Raw genomic sequence first — 23027 nt, forward strand, 5'->3', positions numbered from 1 at the left:
ATTACCAACCCTCGGGTAATGAACAGTGAAGCTAAATCCCGACTTAATTTATTGTAACGTAAATAAACGTAATTATTGTAAAGAACCTTTTACTTTATCAAGAGTTCCCAACACACACTAAATCTGCAAGTAAAGGCAGAGATATAACACTAAATATTATAATATAGTTATTTAATACCTAACTATCCTTTTTATAATTATTAGATTTATTTTATGAATAATACATGTTTCAACAGGGCGCCTTTTGCATTTACCCGGGAAGAATAATCATAATTTTATACGTAAAGATTAATCATTTTTCAATTTGACTAACACTTCTATCAAGCTTCACAAAATGCATATTTTGTACACAAAAGTTTTAAATATGTTTATTATCGTTTGAAACAACTTTATGCGAAGAATATAAAAATTTAATATATTTTTTGTTAATAGTATTAATTTAAAAAATATGTTTATGTAGGTACATTAAACCACTAACTTTACCGAATCAAAATTAGCAGTGGCATAAATTTCAAGAATACTAACGAAAATAAAAGTCAATTTACTGAAGCTTAAGAACCTAATTGTAATATTTTATCAATGACACAAATACTTCCTTTTACAGTCCTGCCAAAGTATAACATCACAACTGCCATTCTACAAATAATTCAACACTCCTCACACACCAACACTAAACCAGTCCTTAATTCTGACATACACCAGCACAAAACACGATCACAAAATCAAATACATTTATCGTCATCTACTTACACGACCAAATTTGGAATTAACTCCTTACAATACACTGCACATAAACAATATAACGCATTACCTAGTAATTTAAAACTTCCGGCAACGAACAAAAAAACATTGTCAAAATCTCTTAAAAGCTATTTCCTTAGCAGTTTCATTAATGACTAACACAATCTTTCTCTGGAACTCCATAATAACATCTGCGTTTATTTATTTTAATGTATTTATTTTAATGTATTTTATTTATTTGCCTTGTCCTTTCTGATGTTGTCTTTCCCGAAATGAGTTTTATAAACTCATTGGGAATAATACATTATTACTTTGTTATCATTTTGTAATGTATTATCTTGTAATAAAATAAAAATAAATAAAAAAATGAAGAAGATAATATGAACAACTCGTAGTGATCATATGAAACAGAAAAAGACACATAAAATAAAAAGGATAACGGTCGCAATTGGGACTTGAACCCAAATCCTCTACACCAAGGGTGGTCTACTTTCCTGTCACCGTAAGCGCCCTTGAGGTGATTTTCTCACGAAAACGGGGCAATACAAATAATCAAAGTATAGAGATACCGCCAAGTGGCGATTTCATTATTTTTATTGATGTTTATTTTAATAAAATAGAAGAATTAGCGCGCATAAGAGACACCACTTGCTAGCGAGATTTGTTAGGAGCTGTTACATCGACATTGAAACGCTTTTCGTTACAACTCAACAACTTATTGGGCGGTGGTTATTAATTAGTTGATCTTTCGCTTGTAGACGAGTATTAACAACATTAAGGTGGCTTACTATATCGACCAGAAAAGCAAAGTCGCTAACCCACTCCTTGTCTTCAAATTCTGGGATGTTTTTTGACTTACTTGCCGCTCGCAGCCCGCGGACCGCGGATCGGCCACCCTTGGTCTAGACTTAACGGGTCTGGGACCTTTGGTCCTGGTAATACTAGAAGTTCTGGGTTTAATTTTTATATATTTTCAAAATTACTTATTGACACAAGGAACATGTTTTGTGTATTAAATTTAATTCGTGTAGTTCAAGTCCCAGTTGTGACCTGATGAATTACCTCTTTTGTGTCTTTATATTTCATTGGAAGTTCTTTTTCAAATGATTAAATGAAAATAATTATCTTGTTCTCAAAAACTAACTATAAAGGTTTCATTATTTTATAAAGTATTTAAAAAAAAATAACATTTGATACAATTGAAACTTCTATGTACCTTGTGTTCTCAACTGACTGGACTAAAAAGCGTGTCATATATAGAAAATGACGGCATCTACCCCCGTAGCATACTATTTGTAGTCAGTCTGTGGAAGCCCTAGCGCGATCGGCGTATTTGTTAAAAAGATATAGCATACGATGCAGGCAGTATTAGTTAGATATTAGTAATTAAGGGTTGAGTATTGTATCTATGTATTATGCACACTACGGCAGTGGGTACTAGGATCACATCATCACTATCGGCACTCTAACACTTAAAGAGTCCTGACCACCTTTATGAAATGATTCTTCTTATTGACTCCTGTTGTTTACTTCCAGTCCCTTGTGCTCCATCTTCCAAACAAGTAAGTTTACGTCTATCGACACTTTTAAATTTTTTGTTTTATAGTCTGACTAACGGAGACTCTCCAGTTTTATAAATCATAACATTGATGGCTTATCAAACAATTGGTATCGCTGTAACTGATCAAAAACTATAATTTTTTATGTAACACGTTCGAAAATTATGCTTTAGCGCCCAAAAGCTCCTCATTGCTTTATTCCGTTGATACAAACGTGTTGACGCAAAACCCATGTAATAGTCGAATTACGTTCCCATTAGACCCGAGTTTTGAGGTCGGAAGTTCTATAATAGACTAAGAAGAACCATTTAAGCCTGAAGGCTTAGATCTGAACCATTATTAGGCCCAGTTTAAAGCTTTAATGATTCCTATCTTACTACCGAAGCGATAAGGCATTACGCCTACGGAAAAGTCCACGATTATTCAATTTCCGGTAAAGATAGTTTTCAATTAGTTTTTGTTTCGCATTAACGAAGTATTTAAATTTTGTTGTGCACCCAAAATGAATCGTTATTTTTATACTGTGTGGGAAGGCTGATTTACAATGCATCCCCAATTATTAAAGGTAGTGGGGGGAAAGAAATGGTGAAGATGAAGGTGGAAAAGTACCTGGTTATTCAGATCTGGTCACCAAACACTTCCAAAGCCATTTAAAACAACCTTTCAATTCTGAATGGTGGCCTTACACCAGGGTGATACTGAGAGTATCTTCCATTTTGGAACGTGTCTCAAAAATACTACATATTATTTCAAATGAGTAAATTTTGAAATTACACAAATTAAGGCCTTCAAAAATCGCTTCCTATGGGCATAAATAACCGTAAAAACAGAACGAAGATATCAGGAGACATAGGCCCTTCGTCCAGAGAGGCGCAAAAGTATCCTATACCTATGTTGTATACTTACATCGCAAACAACTCGTAGCGCGCAGTCCGTAATCATTGTTGAATTCTCGAAACGTCGAAACTAGAATGCCATAAACTCGCTCACAACCAAACAGTTTGCCATTTTTATATCCTGTCGTTTTTTTCACTGGTTTGTTCCTAGCATTGATCTAAACCACACGCATTGTTCCAAAATCTTTGTCATGTGACGCCATATTTGAAGTCTCACGAATCGAGTGGCGACGACTTCAGTCACGGAAGACTGGCGTCGCCGACAAGTTTACAAAATGTCAGCACCATGTGCCTGTGAATGAAACTTCGGTCTGATGTATGGCGGTAGTCGCCAAGATACTCGAATCATCGGACACCTGTGGACAAAGGGCCTTTCATGACTGAAAGGCGTTTCTTAGAAGCTTTCTAGGACTCTTTGTTGGCTGTAGCAACGAGGATTATGATGATGATGATGATGAATGATAATGAATGAATGACAATCATGTAGATATAAAAGATAGTCAATAAAAGATTGGTCCGTGTACAGTTTTCAGTTATTAGTGTTAAAAATTTCATCTACTAGTTAATTTCAACATACTAATAACAAAATATACTCGCTAGTTACGCAATTATCAACAGTACCCATTATACTTGGTATTCAACTTTTTATTAGGATCGGATTATTATCTTTATCACGATAGTCGGCGTATAATAGATTCACCGTTAGACTCTACGCGTTTTAAAACTTTTATGTTTTAATTCAGCAGAAATAATTATTGTAACTAAAGAGGCACAATTAGTAATGTATGAACAATGTTATCACAGAATTAAAATCAGTTTTAGCAACGCGATGATCTCGTTTATTATATTACGTGTTAAATCGTGCGTGCGTTAGATTCACTGGGTTGATTAGTATGGACTAAAAATCTTTGCAATTGAGCAAAAAACTACTGGATTTTAACAAAATTAAAATTTTATAAGTTTGCACTTTATTTCGGAGTGGAAGAACCATCTTTTCCTTGTTAATACTCTTGACACAGCATCTCCTTCGATGATATAGACAGTTTATTCAAGTGAATAATCACAAGACTACCAACTGCTTCCAGCTGTCTGGAAACAATGGGACTGTAGCATTTCTAATTATCGGCATACGTTTTGTGGCTGAAGGGGTGGGGAAGATAAATGGAGAGGTTAAAAAATAAGGGTGGACTTGGGTAATCTGTTTTAAAAAGAGAATAAGATCATTTTCGTTACCTTTTGAAGAGACGATTCCCTCAAATGGATGGGAGAAAGAAAGGTGCACATCCATGTGATCTTTCCCACACATGACCTCCAGCGACTGTATGACCGGCATTCCTTCGGGCCTTTCTAAGGGCCATAATTCCCCTCCGCATGACGATATCTATAATAGAAGAAAACGAAATATTAACATCTAATCATTTTTAAAACTGAGGGAGGGTATCTATCTGCACACATCAATCAAAACACCACGAATAGGTTCATCTACGGAAGTCTTTCACAAAGTGAGCAATAACGCCCCATTTGGGCGGTGGACGCTTTCAGGGGGCAGTAGAATACTTAAAGAAAAGTAGGGAACCTTAAAGAAATCTAGAAGGGGGGTGGCAGACAAATTATATCTATAAAAATCCTTCTGAATCTAGATTAATTAATGGTTGGTTTTACTTCCTTCCACAAAAACTTGGTGAACCTACACGATGACTTTATGGGACTATTCCAGGACGTTTGTTTGCTGTTGAATCCTTTTTCAATCGTCAACACAGCAGGATCATCCCAGTTAGAAGAACAACTTATATAACTGACAACGAACGAAAAATTAAATGCTGAATGACTACCAATAATTTTGGCAGCGGAAGCGAATCTCCCAACTGTACAATGGGTTATTGCCTTTTGTTTAACGATTTCTGAGAGCATCCCATCGTCGTATTTGTGTGAAAGTGGATTTAGTGCTGTAGCAGTGTTGCTAACTAAAAATAAAAATCGGCTGCAAGTTACTGAACGCGACGACGCACGACTGTTTTAACTATCCCGCAGCCAGTGGGGGAGTAGGTAGTACCTAGAATTACTATCCTCCTTATGTTAGCTTAAATACTTGACATATCATTTTAGTATTTTACGTATTCCTGCGCAAATACATAAGTTACCATTAATAATTGACTGAATAATTGGGATTTCTATAGTTTGAAAGCCCATAAGACAGAAAAATGCATGGGGTCGTCGGAAGACCCACTTGGTTACAGACGTTTTGTTTGGCATCTTGGCCTGTCAACAGTTGAAGTGAATTCGAGACTGATATCAACAAACTCGTAGAAATGCGTTAGATTCATGATCCACATTAGATAAGTTATGAATTTAAAGCCTTCTTTTAATGATAATAAAAATACTGAGTTTTATTTCCTCCCACTGAAACATTATTTGGTCTCAGAAATAGGATATGGGTCACAACCATTATACCTATCTATTCTCTCCATGCATGTTTAAAAATTATATTTGCAATAACTTTAAGATACGCAACAGTTGGTAATGTAAAAAAGGTAAGTTAAAAATTATAGAGAGCACTAGATTTTCTTTAAATCTCTATGTGGGTGGTGGTCGCGATAGGTTTGAGAACCTGTGATCTACGGTCTCATGGATCTTACGAGATGTTCATGTTCCATATTTTGGTTTGGCGTACAATACCGCGTATAAGACAATGTTTTCAAAAGCGATATATTAAAATAATATTATTCACGGGTAATATTTAACACAGCTTATGTGCTTTCCAAGGACAATACCTCACTGGTCGTGGTTTCTTCTAAACATTGTTTCATATTGCTTACGCGGTATTGCATGTCGAACGATGATATTTTTTACCTGGGTATTTAGTTGAGAAAACGCAGTCATTGATTTCAGAAAATAGACGAAATAGGACCATATTAAAAGTTTAAACTTTCAACTTCCTATTGATGGCGTAATTGAAAATAAATAAAAAATTGTCCTTATTTTTTTTTCAATAAATTTTTAATGAATCATTTCAAATACATTATAACATTCTACAATTAGAATAAAACAACTTAGTTTGAATACCAATTTAATTGAGTATAATATAAAAATCAACCGGTTTCGATTCGAACCTGAACCATCATCAGGATTTTAGTAAACATTTTAAATTATTTACAGAATTACAGTTTGTAACTAACATAAATGGGGGGGGAGAGAATAATAACTTTGGAGGAGGCGGGGGGAGGTAGAGTTGGTTAAAAAGGAAAAAAGGGTTAAAATTAGGTGCAGGGGTTGGGAACATGTTTAAAAAGGGGCTATTTGATAAGCCTTTTTTTTATTTAACAAATTGATTTTATTTATTTAAATTGATTTATTTATAAAACCCTTATGACCGATGAATTAAAATCGGTTCACTTATATATTATACTCAAATAAAATGATTTTCAAACTTAATGATTTTATTCAAATTACAATTATGTAAACCCACAAAGTAATTTTATAACTTTTTAACAATTTATAACTTTTTTGTTGGAAACCCGTGGTTACGGAAATTGCATGACACCACATGCAAGTAATTAAGTTTTTTTTATGAATCGATCATATTTTATTTCTATGGTGGTCCATTTACATATTTTACTAGTGCAAGATGAATTATTAATTTTTAGAAAAAATAAATCGACCACCTTGCAACGTCTACGCAAAAAAAATATCACACCACCTGTAAACTTTTTATGAACTTCCTACGAATAATTGTGTAGATCATTTTTTTATGTATTAATTACTTTGGTGATGACCGCATCATGCGAGACTCATATTCTAATAATATACCGAGATTGGTTAGGGATACGGATTCAAAAAATCGATTGATTACTTTACTCACACATTTTTTAAACACCTGTAGATTTGATTTGAATCATTAAATAATAATGTTTTGGAATATTATCGTAAAGGGGAATTTAACCCTAATCTCGATAAGCTGTTAAAATAACTAAAAATGCTTGCAATGGGAAGAAAACTTGGTTAAGTTACCCACTATATATAGCCACTTTTATTTAAAGTTTTGCTTATCTAATAGTTCACCAGGACTTTATAGATAGGTTAAGTTTTCATTTAAAAACATACTTTTTTTTGGTTTTATTTTTAACTCTTTTTACTCCGTTGTCGCCGCTACGGCGACATAGGAAACATTCTAAAAACTCCGATGCCGCCGCAGTGGCGACATAAACAATGCGTATACATTTTACCATTTAAAAAATAAAAGGGCATTTTTACAGGTATGCACAAAATGCTATTCAGTTGTATACAGTACCTACTTACGATTGGTTGTGCTTTTTGTTCTGTTTTTCATACATAACAATAAATACGCGTACATTTTATTTGAATATTTTTTACTGAGGCAATACATATTTTCACTTCACCAGGCTCAATGGAAAACTCCATATTTTAAGAAATGGTCCCAGCGGAACTGTGTGGTCTGCTCGAAAAGGGCAGTTAAAGGTAGCAGACAGGAAACCAATAAGTACTGTGACACTTTCTAAAATATCACATGTTAAAAAATTATAAAGATTAGAATATGCAAATTTTTCTTTCATTAACAATCTTATATGATAATTGATATATATTTCTTAACATAACTATATCATTTTATTTACTGCTTTACCAAAAAAAACATTATTTCTAATTTTCGAAAAATATCGTAATTTTTCCTCATATTTTTACATTACACTATATGGAGTAGCTATGAGTTTTAACGGGCAGACAAATATTTATTAACACGAAATATTTGGACACTCCAAGTACCATTATAGTACGCAGTATTTCCAACTAAACTACCAACCGGTCTATAAGCTCTAGATACTATATATTAAGCTCTGACGAAATGAAATTTGCACAGCTTGTTAGGCCTAACTGCTGGCTCAAGTCAGGAGTAAAATTAATACCAAAGGGTTCCTAGATAAGAAGTCCGTCAAGTTTTTGTTTTGCATTATGAGCTACGGAACTTAGGTGTATCTATTAAATATTCAAATAATAACACTTGTGAGTAATATTATATAAAATACTTTTTTATATTATGAAAATCGGGATGGGAATTTTTCAATAAAATCTGAGACTAGAAATGAAAACAAGTTCGAAAACTACTCGGGTCACTTAGTGCTATATTTGTCACGAAACTTCAAAATCGTTGAGTCACGTTGTGCTATATATGTCACCAACCCATATATAACCCATATTCATGAAACTATAATCTTCTTAGCTTATAATTTATTTATAATATTCAATAGAAAATTTTAAATTGAATGTAAAACGGAAAAATTTCGAAATATATCTCTAATCTGACAGAATTTGCAACTAACAGTTTATAATAATACAATGTCAATAATCAAGACAGTATTATTGTCTAGACCCGAGGTTTAAATATATTAATACAATGTCAATAGTGTAGACAATATTATTGTCTAGACCCGAGGTTTAAATATATTAATACAATGTCAATAGTGTAGACAATATTATTGTCTAGACCCGAGGTTTAAATATATTAATACAATGTCAACAGTGTAGACAATATTATTGTCTAGACCCAAGGTTTAAACGTGTTAAATGTTTTACGAACACGACACAAGTCAAAATTTACATAATGCAAAAATATAATATATATAAGTACACATACTCGTAATACAAATCACTAGGCATAATAAATTATAACCATTTTACAAACATATTACAGAAAAACATACAAATTAAATTAACTTTGCGGGACGAAAAGAGGTTGAATATATCGAAAAGGTCTGTAAATTATGTATTGGCAGTTCGGTAAAATTGCGCTAAAGGTAAGTGATATCAATATTTTGTGATATGGTTGTCATAGTGAAAAAGATGGTGGCATCAAGTTGATTTAACAATGATACGGATATTAAGGAGCAGTCGATAAAAATAATTTAATGTACAAAATTAAATACTGGCGATCTCCAGGGTTTCATGACTCTGCAGTTATAAACCAGAAGATAAAAGGTAATATTTATAAATCAATATTGTGACTTAAAAATTCTGAACGTTCATTCATCGATGTTCGGGCAAACCTGTTCTGGTTTTGTGTGAAGAGTTAACTTATCTCTTCGTTAAATATTACACCAAAGAGAAAGGATTCCTTGGATGACGCTTGTATTGAAAATCTAAACATATATAACTGTTGGTACAGAAGTAAAACATGATATCCATTTCGATTGGAAAAATTTTCTTTGAAAACTTTGATAGTCACTCTTGTGAAACCACTTGTTTCAAAGATTTTGGCCAGTTGTTTCAAAGATTTTGAACAATTCATTAAGTTCTGTGTAACACAAGTTCTATTCGAGGTCCGATATTATTTCAGTCATCGAAAACAACTTGCCAATAACTATATAATAACTATGAAATTTTATGAACTGTTCCAAAGTCTGTGAAACAATTTATCAAATTTCTAAGCATTTATTAAAATACTGGAAAATTTATTTTACTATTCAAGTATTATATAAAAATTACCCCATAATGAAATAATAACAGAACTTGAACAAAACTTGAATATTAACTTTGATATTAGATGAAAGGTTAAAATTCTTTGAAATAACTGGCCCTTATTATAAGCTAGCTATTACTAAGATTATTTGAAAATAAAACATGTGATTTTTTATGCAAATCTTAACTGCTACCAGCCGTCTGGAGCCAGTGAGACTATGGCATCCGCTATTCGGGTATTTTGAAGGTAGAGGGGTGGGAAAAGAGATGGGAAGAGAAAGTTAGGGAAGTACCTGGCTATTCAGATCTGGTCATCAAACTGAATAGTGATCTTTCACCAGGGCAGTACTGAAAGTATCTACACATTCTCAATCTACTACATATCTCAAATATTATCTTAAATTAATAATTTGCCAAATAACAAAAATTAATCATATAAAATTTACTAGCGCAGCCGGGATTTATAGCCGTGACCTCCAGAAGTCAAAAAAATAAGATTTAAAGAATTTGTACAAAAACTCTGCGAGTCTGCGAGGAAAAACAAAACTAAATTTTCAATCGACTTGGCCAGTATAAATTTATTCGATTAAAATCGTCCATTTTCGTTCTAAAGTTATCTCCGAATGTTAGTGTGTTGCGCTATACGAATATTTCAGGGATTTCATTAGAACGAAATCTTCAGATGTGGTACCTAAATCCAAGGAGAAAGAACTAGAGAGACTGTGTGTAACGGTGTAACTTGCATATATATTGGATATAGCAGCCATATTGATTAACTTAAATCCTGTTACTGAAACCCGGTCATCACATATATTCAGTGACGTGGTGGGACCTGGACAAACGTGAACAATTAAATTTGTGAGAAGTGATTCCGATATTTACTCCTCCAGAGGCAGAGCGGACGGACCACCAAACAAACCGGTCTTGACACACACTTCTTGCCTCATTCATATTCATACATACTATTCTATTATTCTGATTCTTGACATGGCCCGAGTCAAGTATCTGGTTCTCTTAATAGTGGAATGTCTTCCTCGGGCGTTCTTGATTTCTGCTACCATTCTCATTCATATTCTCCCTATCCACATTCGCTCTTCATGCCCAAACCATCTAAGCCTCCCTTTCTTAATCTTACTCGTTATGCTTACATCAGCCTTGCACGATCATATATGGTTTTACCACGCATACGCCTTGGGCACTCATTTCTACAGCATTCAGTCATTCAGTCTCCATTGAACAAGAAACATTAGCAACTATTCTGCTACCCTTTTGGTAATAGTGACACGTTCTTGTGTAATACGCATAACAAAAACAACACCTAGTTTCGGGTTGATTCCTATAAGAAAAAACATTAAAACTACTGCAACTGGTTTCTCTCCACCCATCGTCTTGCGCAGTAGCGGGAAGAATAGATTTATTCGTCCTTCACTTCTGGACACACTTATCTCAAGATTCCTTCTCTCTGTTGTTTTTCTATCTTTTCAATTTCCCTCTGATTGTTTAGTTCGAAGAATAGATTATTCGTCCGTCACTTCTGGACAGACTTATTTCTAGATTCCTACCCTCTGTTGTTTTTTCTATCTTTTCAATTTCCCTCTGATTGTTGAGTTCGAATAATAGAATAGGTATAACCTCCTCTTTGATACCGACGCTCCCATGGTATCTTCTATTTAGTCACATTATTAGTGCTCCGATCTTCTAATTATTAAGCTTTCTATATCCAAGTATCACTTGCAAAAAGTTAAATTGGCATTATTCTCAGGTAACTGGCATATTCTGTCAGAATGTTTGTGTTTATTCGTTTTGCAATGAAATCCTAATAAATATGTCAGAACGTATCCGAAAATTCAATACTGTTTTAGAGAAGTGATAAAATACGCTTTAAAATTTTGTAATCAGAAAAAAACGAATGATTATTGAAATATTAAAATTTTTAATGCAAATATAAAAATGTTGCAAAAGATGGCTCACCTTACGTTTTTCGTCTAAACACTGAAAAACGTCAGGCGAGCCATCTTTTGCAAATATAAAAATGTTACAAAAGATGGCTCACCTAACGTTTTTTGTCTAAACACTGAAAAACATCAGTCGAGCCATCTTTTGCAAAATATAAAAATGTTACAAAAGATGGCTCACCTAACGTTTTTCGTCTAAACACTGAAAAACATCAGGCGAGCCATCTTTTGCAGATATAAAAATGTTACAAAAGAAGGCTCACCTTACGTTTTTCGTCTGAACCCTGAAAAACGTAAGGCGAGCCATCTTTTGTAAATATAAAAATGTTACAAAAGAAGGCTCACCTTACGTTTTTCGTCTGAACCCTGAAAAATGTAAGGCGAGCCATCTTTTGTAAATATAAAAAATGTTACAAAAGAAGGCTCACCTTACGTTTTTCGTCTGAACCCTGAAAAACGTAAGGCGAGCCATCTTTTGTAAATATAAAAATGTTACAAAAGAAGGCTCACCTTACGTTTTTCGTCTACACCCTGAAAAACGTAAGGCGAGCCATCTTTTGTAAATATAAAAATGTTACAAAAGAAGGCTCACCTTACGTTTTTCGTCTACACCCTGAAAAACGTAAGGTGAGCCATCTTTTGTAAATATAAAAATGTTACAAAAGAAGGCTCACCTTACGTTTTTCGTCTAAGCCCTGAAAAACGTAAGGCGAGCCATCTTTTGTAAATATAAAAATGTTACAACACTAAACGCACACACACATATTACATCAGATAAATGTAATATAAAAAATTTTCTTACCTATTTTTGTCGTTTCATATAAAAATAATTTAAAAATTCTTTTTTTTTTCTCAAATTGCTGTCCAAATCTTCAGATTCATAGAAGTGTACATTTTATTTTTTTTTCAAAGCTGAAACCAACTAAAATTTTGAATAGGTCTGATATGACCTTAATATTGGGGAATGAAAGGCATCATAATTTACTATAGATCTACATAAAGCACTTATATTACTGTCAAAATAATGTTTAGTCGCCTACCTCTTTATATAATTAATCGTTTATGGTATCCTCTACAGTTTTTTTTCTTTATCATGTAGGTACCTACGCCAATATTATTTTTTAACAATTTCTTTCCTCCAATAAATAAAAAACCGACTGCCTCTTATTAAGGATTATCTATGGTTATTTTTAGATGCGATTCATTCGACATCTAAAATGAATCTGGCGCAATATTAAAAGCGTAATAATTTTATAGCTTAATAATAGCAAATTAATCAGACGAATCCAACCGTGATACGGGAATATAGATATATAAAAAGATATCCCAATTTATCAAATCCTTTCAGATAAACCAATCTATTGTACCAACAATATATTATTTAAATGTATACACTTTTTGTACGTAAAATAAAAATGCTGCAGCAGAGATTTTTTTTGGAAAAATTTGGTTCAGAAGCGGTGAACTTTTGACTGAATTATATTATTGAAACGACACTTTTTCACTAACGAATTCTATGAGGGTGAAGAAAATTTTTTTGAATCATTTAGTGCACTTTCTCTATTGAAATAGACCCTTGTTGGTTGAACAAGACGCACCTTGGTTTTGCGATGAAAGAGCGTTGTAAAATAGCAGATACTAGTTTGTTGTAACATAAAATCACCTGAGATGCTTTGCCTTATTGAGGTACATTTAACTGTGTGTCCATAATAGAGGACATAAAATAAGACTGTTGTAGTCAGCCTGTTTGGAATGTTCTTCCTTTTCTAGTAAACTCAAACTAATTATTATCAAATAGATTCGAAGATAAATCGACTATAGACCCCGGTTAGATAACTACGGGGGAGTAGCTACCGCACAATTGTCACCTGGCCACATTATGCCCGCAATACGGCAACACTGCACAGTTATCCAAACGTTGGCATCTGCGCGCGCAGCCGTCCTTTGCCGCTCTTTCCCTTACTCTCCCGCGCTAGGAATGTCCGCGGCGACGGTCGTAAATCGCCGCGATAATTCCACGAAAAGCTCAGAAGTAAAGACAGAGTGACATCGCGAGGAATCCTTAATGACTGGGCGAGCCAGCGGACAGCGGTCCGAGATTAATTACTCGACGTCGCTCTAATCGAATTCTTTCGGAACGAGCGCGATACTTAGGGTAGCGGCCATTACGTGAGACAATTACCTGATGCGCCCTAGAATCACTCGCTTCTGGCCGGTGCTGGTGCTGGTGCTGATGCTTCCATTTCGGTAGGCAGAACAACGTGAGGCATCTTAGAACTCGAGTCGTCAAACTGACATAAAGTATACAAGCAAAAACCAATTACATATCCATACGAACACAATAAGCAATGTACCTTATTACTGGATAGGCCACAAGGTTCCATATTGCAATTGTATCTATCGCAGCAAGTACATCCCGTCCTAAGTGAAAATAATGGCCGGCCATTAGATGATAAGTTTCGCATAGCCCGGATTCTTTAAAAGAGGAACTTCGCTCGGCATGTAATAATTAAAACTAGCAGTTAAAAACCCGCTCCGCGGGTTTTTTTCTGCTAGGCCCTGCGGGCGGCTCTTCTTTGGGCTTCGCCCATTTTAAGTGATATTAACAACAGTTACATTTAATAGATAGATATTAGAACATTCACAGAGAGAGGGTGAGTATATATATTATTAAAACACCGAACAGGAAGGAGTTAATTAATAATAACATGCTAAATTTACGCATAATAAGAATGACAGTTGTTTGAATAAATGAAATTTTACGTATTTGTGATGGATTATTTCAAATGAAACACTATTATTGACTACATGTCTACAACTGATATTAACTGTTATCGTACCTAATATAATTAGCTCATAGGAGACTTGCAGGGCTTGAATGTGTGTTACAACCGTCAATGTCTATAAGTTGAATCAATATCGTTTAGTTTGTCACAATTAAAGATAGTTTTAACAAAGTTGACTTAAATAATAGATTATTACATATTGATTAATTGTACCCGTGTTTATGAATAAAAGGAGGGTAATTGTGCGATGACATTAGCAGTCGGTTTAATTAAAAGGTGTTAATTTTACTGCAACTGGTGGTAATTCTTTACCTACAACTGTTACTGTATCTAATAAAGTTTAAAGCTAGATTATATATACACCTTCATCAGGAGAGTAAAAATCTATATATAAAGGTAGATTATTACAATATAGCGCCCCTGAGGTGATGTCTCACAAAAGCGGCGCTATGCAAATTGTCCAATAAATAAATAAATATAATGTTTACATTTTATTGTGTATACACCGAAGTCAAAAATTAAATATAGATTGCAATTGGGAAAGAAGAAGTGGAAGGAGGGGGAGGGCTAAGAGTAGGCTGGGTTTATAATAATTAGGAATTACAATATCGTTAGACGGGAAAGACCAGTTGAGTGGGAAAATATTTAAAAGAGAGTTTATAAAAAATTCTTGTTAATTATATCTGCTTTTATATTAATATGTTTCCTCATTTCTAAAATTTCAAAATTATTTATAGTGAAGTATTTTAAGACCTGAAAAAAACAAATAGCATATAACCATAAAACAATATATTCATAAGACAAATAGCATTTAATAACGGTTATTCTAATAAATTGATAGTTGAAATACTAAATAAAAAAATTAAACACATTCTCTTCAAACGGTCTTTCTAAAGATAGAAATAAACAATGGCGTAGAATTCTGTTTGTGGATAACGATACTTCTAAAATTATATATAAACAATCCTGGTACCATTCAACTGGCGTTTTACACTAATAACAATGAAGAAATATATTCTTAATAATAAAGATAGCAAAATTCAAACAAAAAAATCAGGAGTTTAAAAACTCAATTGAGATGATTGTAATTTCTTTTACAAAGGTAAAACCAATAGAAACTTTGAAGTCAGAACTAAAGAATATCGCAGGGCTATAAATGGAAATAGTGAATCTGAGTTTGCAAATAATCTTTTGAATAATGATCACATTTTCGATAAAAATTCAGGTCTTAAAATACTTCACTCAGGATATAAAGCATCTTAAATAAATAATTTAGAAATTTTAGAAATTAGAAAACATGCCAATATAAAATCAGATATAATTAATAAGAAAAAATATATAAATAATAATGATAAATGCCATTATAAAGTGATAAGCTTCCAGAAGAAATCTTTTTATAAAACGCTTGTTAATGATAAGTAGTCAAGTATTGTGAGCTGTATATTTAAATATTCGCGCCAGGCATTTGGTTCGTTTTTAAACCGCCAGAGGTGCGCTCTGTCGGCCATCTTGAAGAAACGCGTGAATTTTTATAAACGTCAAACATAATCACGTAACTGTGGAGAATTTTCATTGTAATGTAATTAATCCAATGGATTATGAACTTTCTAAAACATATTTTCTTCGATATTATCCAAAAATTATATGAGCAGAAACGATGCTTTTGAAGAAATCTCGTATTATTATGAGGCGATCCTATTTTAGTATGGAATTGTGACTTAATATTCAAGTTACCCGAAACAGACAATTTTAATTTGACCAATCAGAGGGCCTACATCGTCCAGACGCTGGGACAATAATACTATCAGATACCCACTAGCTTTTTATGACCCTTTTCATTCATATAAAAAAATATTGACAGGACACTCGACACGAGAGCCATTAATATACACGTATCGGAATCTTTAAGCGAGAATGATTCATTGGAGCTAGAAAAAAAAAACAATTTAATAGGTTGGTTCTTGAAATCTATGGCCGTACGCACTCTTAAATATATTACTTCAATAAACAATACTTACCTTAAGTATATTTCATCAATTGTATAGTAATTAATAAATGCTTCAAATTTTTTATCCTATGTAAATTCGATGTAACACTCAAAAACACAAAAATAACTTATTGAACAATGCAACACATACAAACGCGGTACATAGTTTGCTATCCTTGTGTAAATTTGATTTATAACAAAAATTGGTAAAATATTGCATGTTGTTTTTTTTATAATAAGGGTGTAATTTTTTCCATTCAAAACTTTCGACATAATTTTATTTTCTTCAAAATCTTGAAAATCGGAAAACACCGCAATGTTAAATATGAATAAAAACGAAAGGTAGATTTATCGTACCTTTGATTCCCACAATAATATTGATGAAATCACATCAAAGCAATAATATTGCGTCCTACTTCTCACAGATTAATTCCAGTTAAGTTTAAATAAAAATCCAGTAAGCTTAAAGCTCGAATACAATTTTATAATATTTTTCAAAGCGTATTATTTAGCAAAGGTTGTATTGACTGAACAGTTGTTGGTTGCTTGGTAGCCACAGATCTGTAGAAGGCCTTATGGAAGTGACCAGGAATTATATATGAACTCCCATCACAACAACATCGCAAAGTATGGCTTTTATGCGCTGAGTCAACTTTTTAATGTATATTTTATAGACCCGTATTCCAGAAGGCAATGCTTCACTATATCACTACTCTGCACTTACTCGTGTAATCAATGTATGTAGCTGAAAACATAAATTACGAGAAAACCCTTTTTGATCTACAATTTTATCCTATGTTTATGAATATTGTACAAATCCTATGTACCTACTTCCTGAAATGATTGACTTTATTTAAGTTATAGTCAGATTTTGTCAAAACATTTTTATAGAATGAATGCTTATCTTGGAAGCGAGAATTTACCCATTTCCCGATATCCGATTGAGCTGAAACTGTGAAGATGGACTAGTAGTCGATGACAACATTCTGTCATATTTTGGTGGCAAGTGTGTTTAAACGCATTTCTTTAAATTTGGATAACTTCACATACAAAATAAATGTCAGTCCTACGCGATCGGCATTTTAAGCTTATTAGCGCTGTTAACTCCAGTCTCTGGGAAGAGAGGTACAATCCTTAGTCAAACAAACAAAGAAAATTCATTGAAATTGGCTACAACCGGCCCAAGAGATAGCTCAACTTAGTCGAAATTTGGGTATAGCCGGCCCGAGAGATGGCTCAACTAAGTCGAAATTTGGGTAAAGCCGGCCCGAAAGATGGCTCAACTAAGTCGAAATTTCGCTACAGCCATCCCGAGAGATGGCTCAACTAGGTCGAAAATTGAAAATAGATGGATTAAAAAGTAATAAAAATAACAGTTTTTTTTACGGGTTGATTTTTTATAAACCATTTTAATTGAGTATGACGGGTGGATAGATTTAGATAGATGGATCTGTATTATATCTCATCTAAGAAATGCGTGTTTTTGTCAAATAAAATTGTTAGGTAAATGTTAATTATCTAACTCAGGGTCAATTTTCTACAGTGCTCTTTCCGTCAACCTGCACAGCTCCAGAAAACTTTTTATTTTGTCGTTATGAGATAACTTTTTCTAACTTAACCTTACCTAACTCCCTCGACTTTTAAATTTCCTTGAACAAACTTAAAGTTTTTTTTTTACTTTTAGACGATGTCGAATTTTAACCAAACCACTGGCCTCCCAAATATTAATAAATCACAAAAATAATACAGCTAATAAAAAGTAATTGGATTCTGAAAAAACTCTAACAATAAAATTATAGTAGGTTCTTCCTTGCCAATGTTTATAAATTAAATCAATTGTCTTTTTTATCCCTTGCCCAAATGTTATAAAAACATATTCTTACTCAAAGTAAACATCAAACCATCAGACTTAAGACGCCCGTAATAGGATGAAACCTCATCGCTCAAAAATAAAGTTTTGTATGTACAAGCAGAGAAATCTATTTTCGCCCTTTCGATTAATTTACATACATTATTAATAAAACCTCAATTTAAGAATGTTTTGTCAGTTTGCTTGTACATGACGATACAAAGAATGTTATTTATAATGCAAAAATATTGGGATTTTCAAGAACACGAGTTCCAACAATTTATTCGTAGTTCAATAAAAGTTTATTAAAAAATGGTTAATTCATTCATAAGTCCTGATATCCCGTTTTTAATCGGAATTACCAATATTTTTTTCTCCGCGTAGCTGCATAAATATAGGTAAATTATTTTAAATCGTGTTTTTTTTATTTTTTCAACTTAAAATCCATTAAAAATAAACCATATCGTTCAGAACACAAAGCCATCTTCAAATACGAACAAATCAACAAACTTCAGAGTAGAATGGAGAGAAGAGAGACCTATGATCGGTTCCCACTAGAATCAGGTTAGAGTACAGTCAACAAGGTTTCAATGGCCAAGTAATTGATGGAAATTGAGTCTCGTAAATTACGTAACTTTGTCCATGGCCTGCGTCAAACACTCCGCAGCAGCAACCGACTACTTCTTGAGAGACTGTATTGATCTGCGTTGGCAGGGCTGGTAGAAGAAATTTTATGCGGATGCACGGAAAAAAACGAGTATTGCTGATTTCTTAAAAATCTTTTTAAAAAATCTAAAAAAAATTAAAAAATGTTAAAAACGGGACTGCAGACCGCTTCCTGATAATAAAATCGAAACACGTATTCATGCACCGTTTGTCACGATAATATATAACCTTATCGAAATTCGATAAGGTTATGATTTTTAGGAACACGTGTTCCGACAACATGACAAAACATTGATATTTTACTAATATAAATAAGATTATAACTATCAATTCATTCGTTTATGGCCTGCAATCCCGTTTTTAACAGAATCACGAATAATCTGCAAAGATTCTCAATAAATAAGCAATATTTTTTTGTCAGTAAGATTTTTCCGTTTTTGTGAAAAATCAATTCAGAGGAGCTGATTTTTACTAATCTGGAACGATTACGTGATCAAGTAATTTATAATTTGTATTATGGTTTCCTTGGAAGTAAACCATCAATATTGATAGATTTTTAGACCAGAGATTCATTTGAAAGGTTTGTGTTCCGAGATTTGTTAAAACATTCTTGTAATGACCGAAATATACTATATTTGTTGAAGTAATTTGATATTATATTAAAAATCGATTTCAGTCAATTTTTCGAATGTGTGTTTATAATTATGAAAAATAATACGTTAGCTAATTTATGCAATAATAATCCTTTGATAACCCTTTTTTGTTGTTATTTTAATTTATATATATGGCGTTTGATGTTTTATGTTCCAGTTATAAAATCTGATCTCCAAAAATAAAAAGCCTTGGTAATTTAGGTAAATTTAGGCTTTTGCCCGGCTTGCCATAAATCTGAAATCTAAATTCGAATATAATTCGAACGAACTTTAACCCAAGTCTCAACCTGCCCTACCTACAATCGCAATACACCGAGTCGGTCTCACAGGTATGCAGTCCGGTAAACAATTGCGCATGCATTTGCCTCCCAACTCAATCCGATCACTGGCACTAACAGGTACCGAGGAACGGAACACTGAGCACTGAGCGAGTACTGAGTGGCTGGTGGTTGAAGGGTGATTAATACGGCTGAGTGAATGACTGGCCGGTGAGTGAGGCGGCAACTAAACGGCCTGGGCACTTTAGTAGTTGCCGAGATGAGTAGGAAATCAGCCAGGAAATGTAAAACGTTTCTGATTAAGGTTTACTGGTGAATAATTGTAGACAAATCAACTGCTTCGAGGAATACCGCAGAAGATCACAACAAGAAGTAGATAACTTTAGAATTTTTTAATGTTACAAAAATATATAATTAAATTGAATGAGTGTTCAATTTTAGAACGTCGTTGTTCCAGTTTTTTCACATTTTTTCCCAAATTCGTACTAATTTATGGCTCTCGGAAATAGTAGTAAGTTAAAAACCTCGGAAAAAAGTTCGGAGTTCCGCCTTCTTTCTTGAAGCAATTGAAATTTAGTTCAGATACTTGACCAGATAGGGTTTAATAGTGTTATTTTGATTTATGATTATCGCAGGGTGTTTTATTTTATTTATAATGTACACAACAGAGGCTTCACATTTTCATACTCCAAATGTGCTAAGGAAAAGCTGGTTAAAGTTTGTCGGGTACGTGCCGATACACCCTGTATAGTCGAAGCATCAAGGTTGATAGTTATAATAATTATCGTAATTCGTACAAGAGGTTGAGAAAAGATTAAGTTTGTTATTTGAAAAAGAATATGAAAATTGGGAGTTTCTTATTAAACGATTATGGAAAAAAGAAAAGATTCTACGCTATTATTTTTAATTTTAAAAGGACATACTACGTAATTTTTGTCAAAACGTTAATTTAATGATGATAATTTAAAATAAGATCTAGGCGTTACTTATAGCGATAGGTAAACTGGTTGTAATTGGCATTATATGTTTTAGGCATTACTTATAGCAATAGGTAAAAAGGTTGTAATTAGTATTATTTGTTCTAGGCGTTACTTATAGCGATAGGTAAACGGGTTGTAATTGGTATAATATGTTCTAGGCGTTACTCAAAGCGATAGGTAAAAGGGTTATAATTGGTTTTAAAAATGAAGACTTCTTGATTATTAAATGTACACTGCACAATACATCAAAAACTAAGAACGGGCAGCCAATGGGACTAAATACGCCATTCCCAATTTGGGTCTTTTTTGGGGTTAAGGGTGATGAAGAGGAGAGAGGATGATTGGAAAGTAATTCAGATCACGTCGCTAAACATGACTTAAGCCATTCTAACTATGTTCTACGTTAAGCTACTTTAATACCAATTTATCATCATTCATTATAACTTATTTCGATTCTTAGTTTATTTAAATTAAAAGCCAAATGACACTGACGTGATAATTTCAAACTGGAACCCAGAAATTAACTACCGCAAAGTTAACTTTATAATTACCGCTAGATTTTTGAACTCCCAGCACCACATATTGGAAAAAATCACCATCAATCTGCGGTACTTAAAATACAAATTCATGTTTTAACTTGCAATACAATATCATCCCATAATTCGAATAACTAATCACTCAAAATGAATTTTCACAAGATTCCTACTTCACACTTCACAATCGCCGCGAATATTAACAAAATTCGTCAGTAAATTCAGTCAAAAACTTAATCAATTAACACGGCACTCTTATCATAATCAATACTTAGAAAAAATACTTGAAAAATACATTTCCATAAAACTTAATAAATATCTAGAATCTTTCTCTTTGTTGGATCCCAACCAATATGGATTTCAAAAGAAAAAAAGTACGGAAATGCTGCTTCAGGAATTTTCAAATCACATAAATTATGAATTAAATCTATAAAAACAAGTTTTGGTTTTATTCATAGATAACTCTAAGGCATTTGATACCATTGATACAAATAAACTATTAGAAACACTGGAGGCAATAGGAATTAGAGGAAAGCTGCTAGTTTTATTAAAAAATTTACTAACTGATCGACAAATAAGAGTAAAAATTCTTTAAAAATTTAGCAAAAGAAAATATATCTCAACAGGTGTTGCACAGGGGTCAATTCTAGGGCCAACCCTTTATATTATTTATGTCTCAATTATGAGAAAATTGTTTTCATTTGCTAAACATTTTGTATATGCAGACGATACGGCGCTCGTAATATCGCACGAAGATCTGGTTACTGCAATGAACCTTATGCAACATGATTTTATTGCCCTACTGAAATGGTCGCATGATGCAGGCCTCTTTATAAACGCCAAAAAAACTAAAATTATGCACATCAGATCTCCACACGCCAGATGTAATGTAATTCCTTCATTATATACACACACATTTGACTGCATACATAAAAATGTTGCACAGCCCTGTTCATGTGAAACCATTTATTTTGTCAAAAGTTATGTATATTTGGGTGTTACTATTGACTGCTACATGAAATGGGATGTACAAATTGCTAATGTTTGTAAACGTCTACGAGCTATTGTGGGTAGGATTTATAAAATAAAATATTTCGTGCCTATAAGTACTTTAAAGTTAATCTACTTATCTCTGGCTGAATCCACTATACGTTATGGAATTACTTCTTTACATTCTTGTAAAACTAATATAAGCTATATACAAACATTACAAAACTCCATTATAAAATTGTTAATCCATAAATATGACAATCAACTCAGAAGTAACATTAAATTAATATACAAGTCTCTGAATATTTTACCTGTCAGAGGATTATTGTTTTATAATATTGTAAGTCAACATGTTATATTGTCTGATTCATTGTATAGGGAAAGAGTTTGCCATAAACATAACACAAGATTCACTCAAAATGAAGGACTGGTAGTTCCGAAATGTACTAATAAATATGGTGAAAGAACTTTAAACTATATAGTACCCAAAATGTTTAACTTATTACCAATGACAATTAAAAATAATAACATGTATACTGCTAATGTTAAATATAATCTAAGGAAATGGTTATTGGATAATAATGATCTATACTGATGCCCCTGAAATGGAATTCATATTCTTAGAAAATGGAAAAACAATTATTTTGTAATACCTGACTACCTACCTCTATTTATGAAACTATTGA

General features: G+C 33.0%; 1 protein-coding gene across 1 annotated transcript in view; it reads right to left on the reverse strand.

Moving 5' to 3' along the window:
* Positions 1 to 23027, reverse strand: part of m (zona pellucida domain-containing protein miniature) — a 143727-nt gene that overhangs the window by 21606 nt on the left and 99094 nt on the right. The window contains exon 4 of the mRNA XM_089639214.1: positions 4430 to 4577. Coding sequence (XP_089495340.1) covers positions 4430 to 4577 — 148 coding nt within the window. The remainder of the gene's footprint in view (positions 1 to 4429; positions 4578 to 23027) is intronic.

Source organism: Hesperophylax consimilis, chromosome 14 (assembly GCF_061612785.1).
Source record: "Hesperophylax consimilis isolate HC1 chromosome 14, BYU_Hcon_1.0, whole genome shotgun sequence".
NCBI lineage: Eukaryota > Metazoa > Arthropoda > Insecta > Trichoptera > Limnephilidae > Hesperophylax > Hesperophylax consimilis.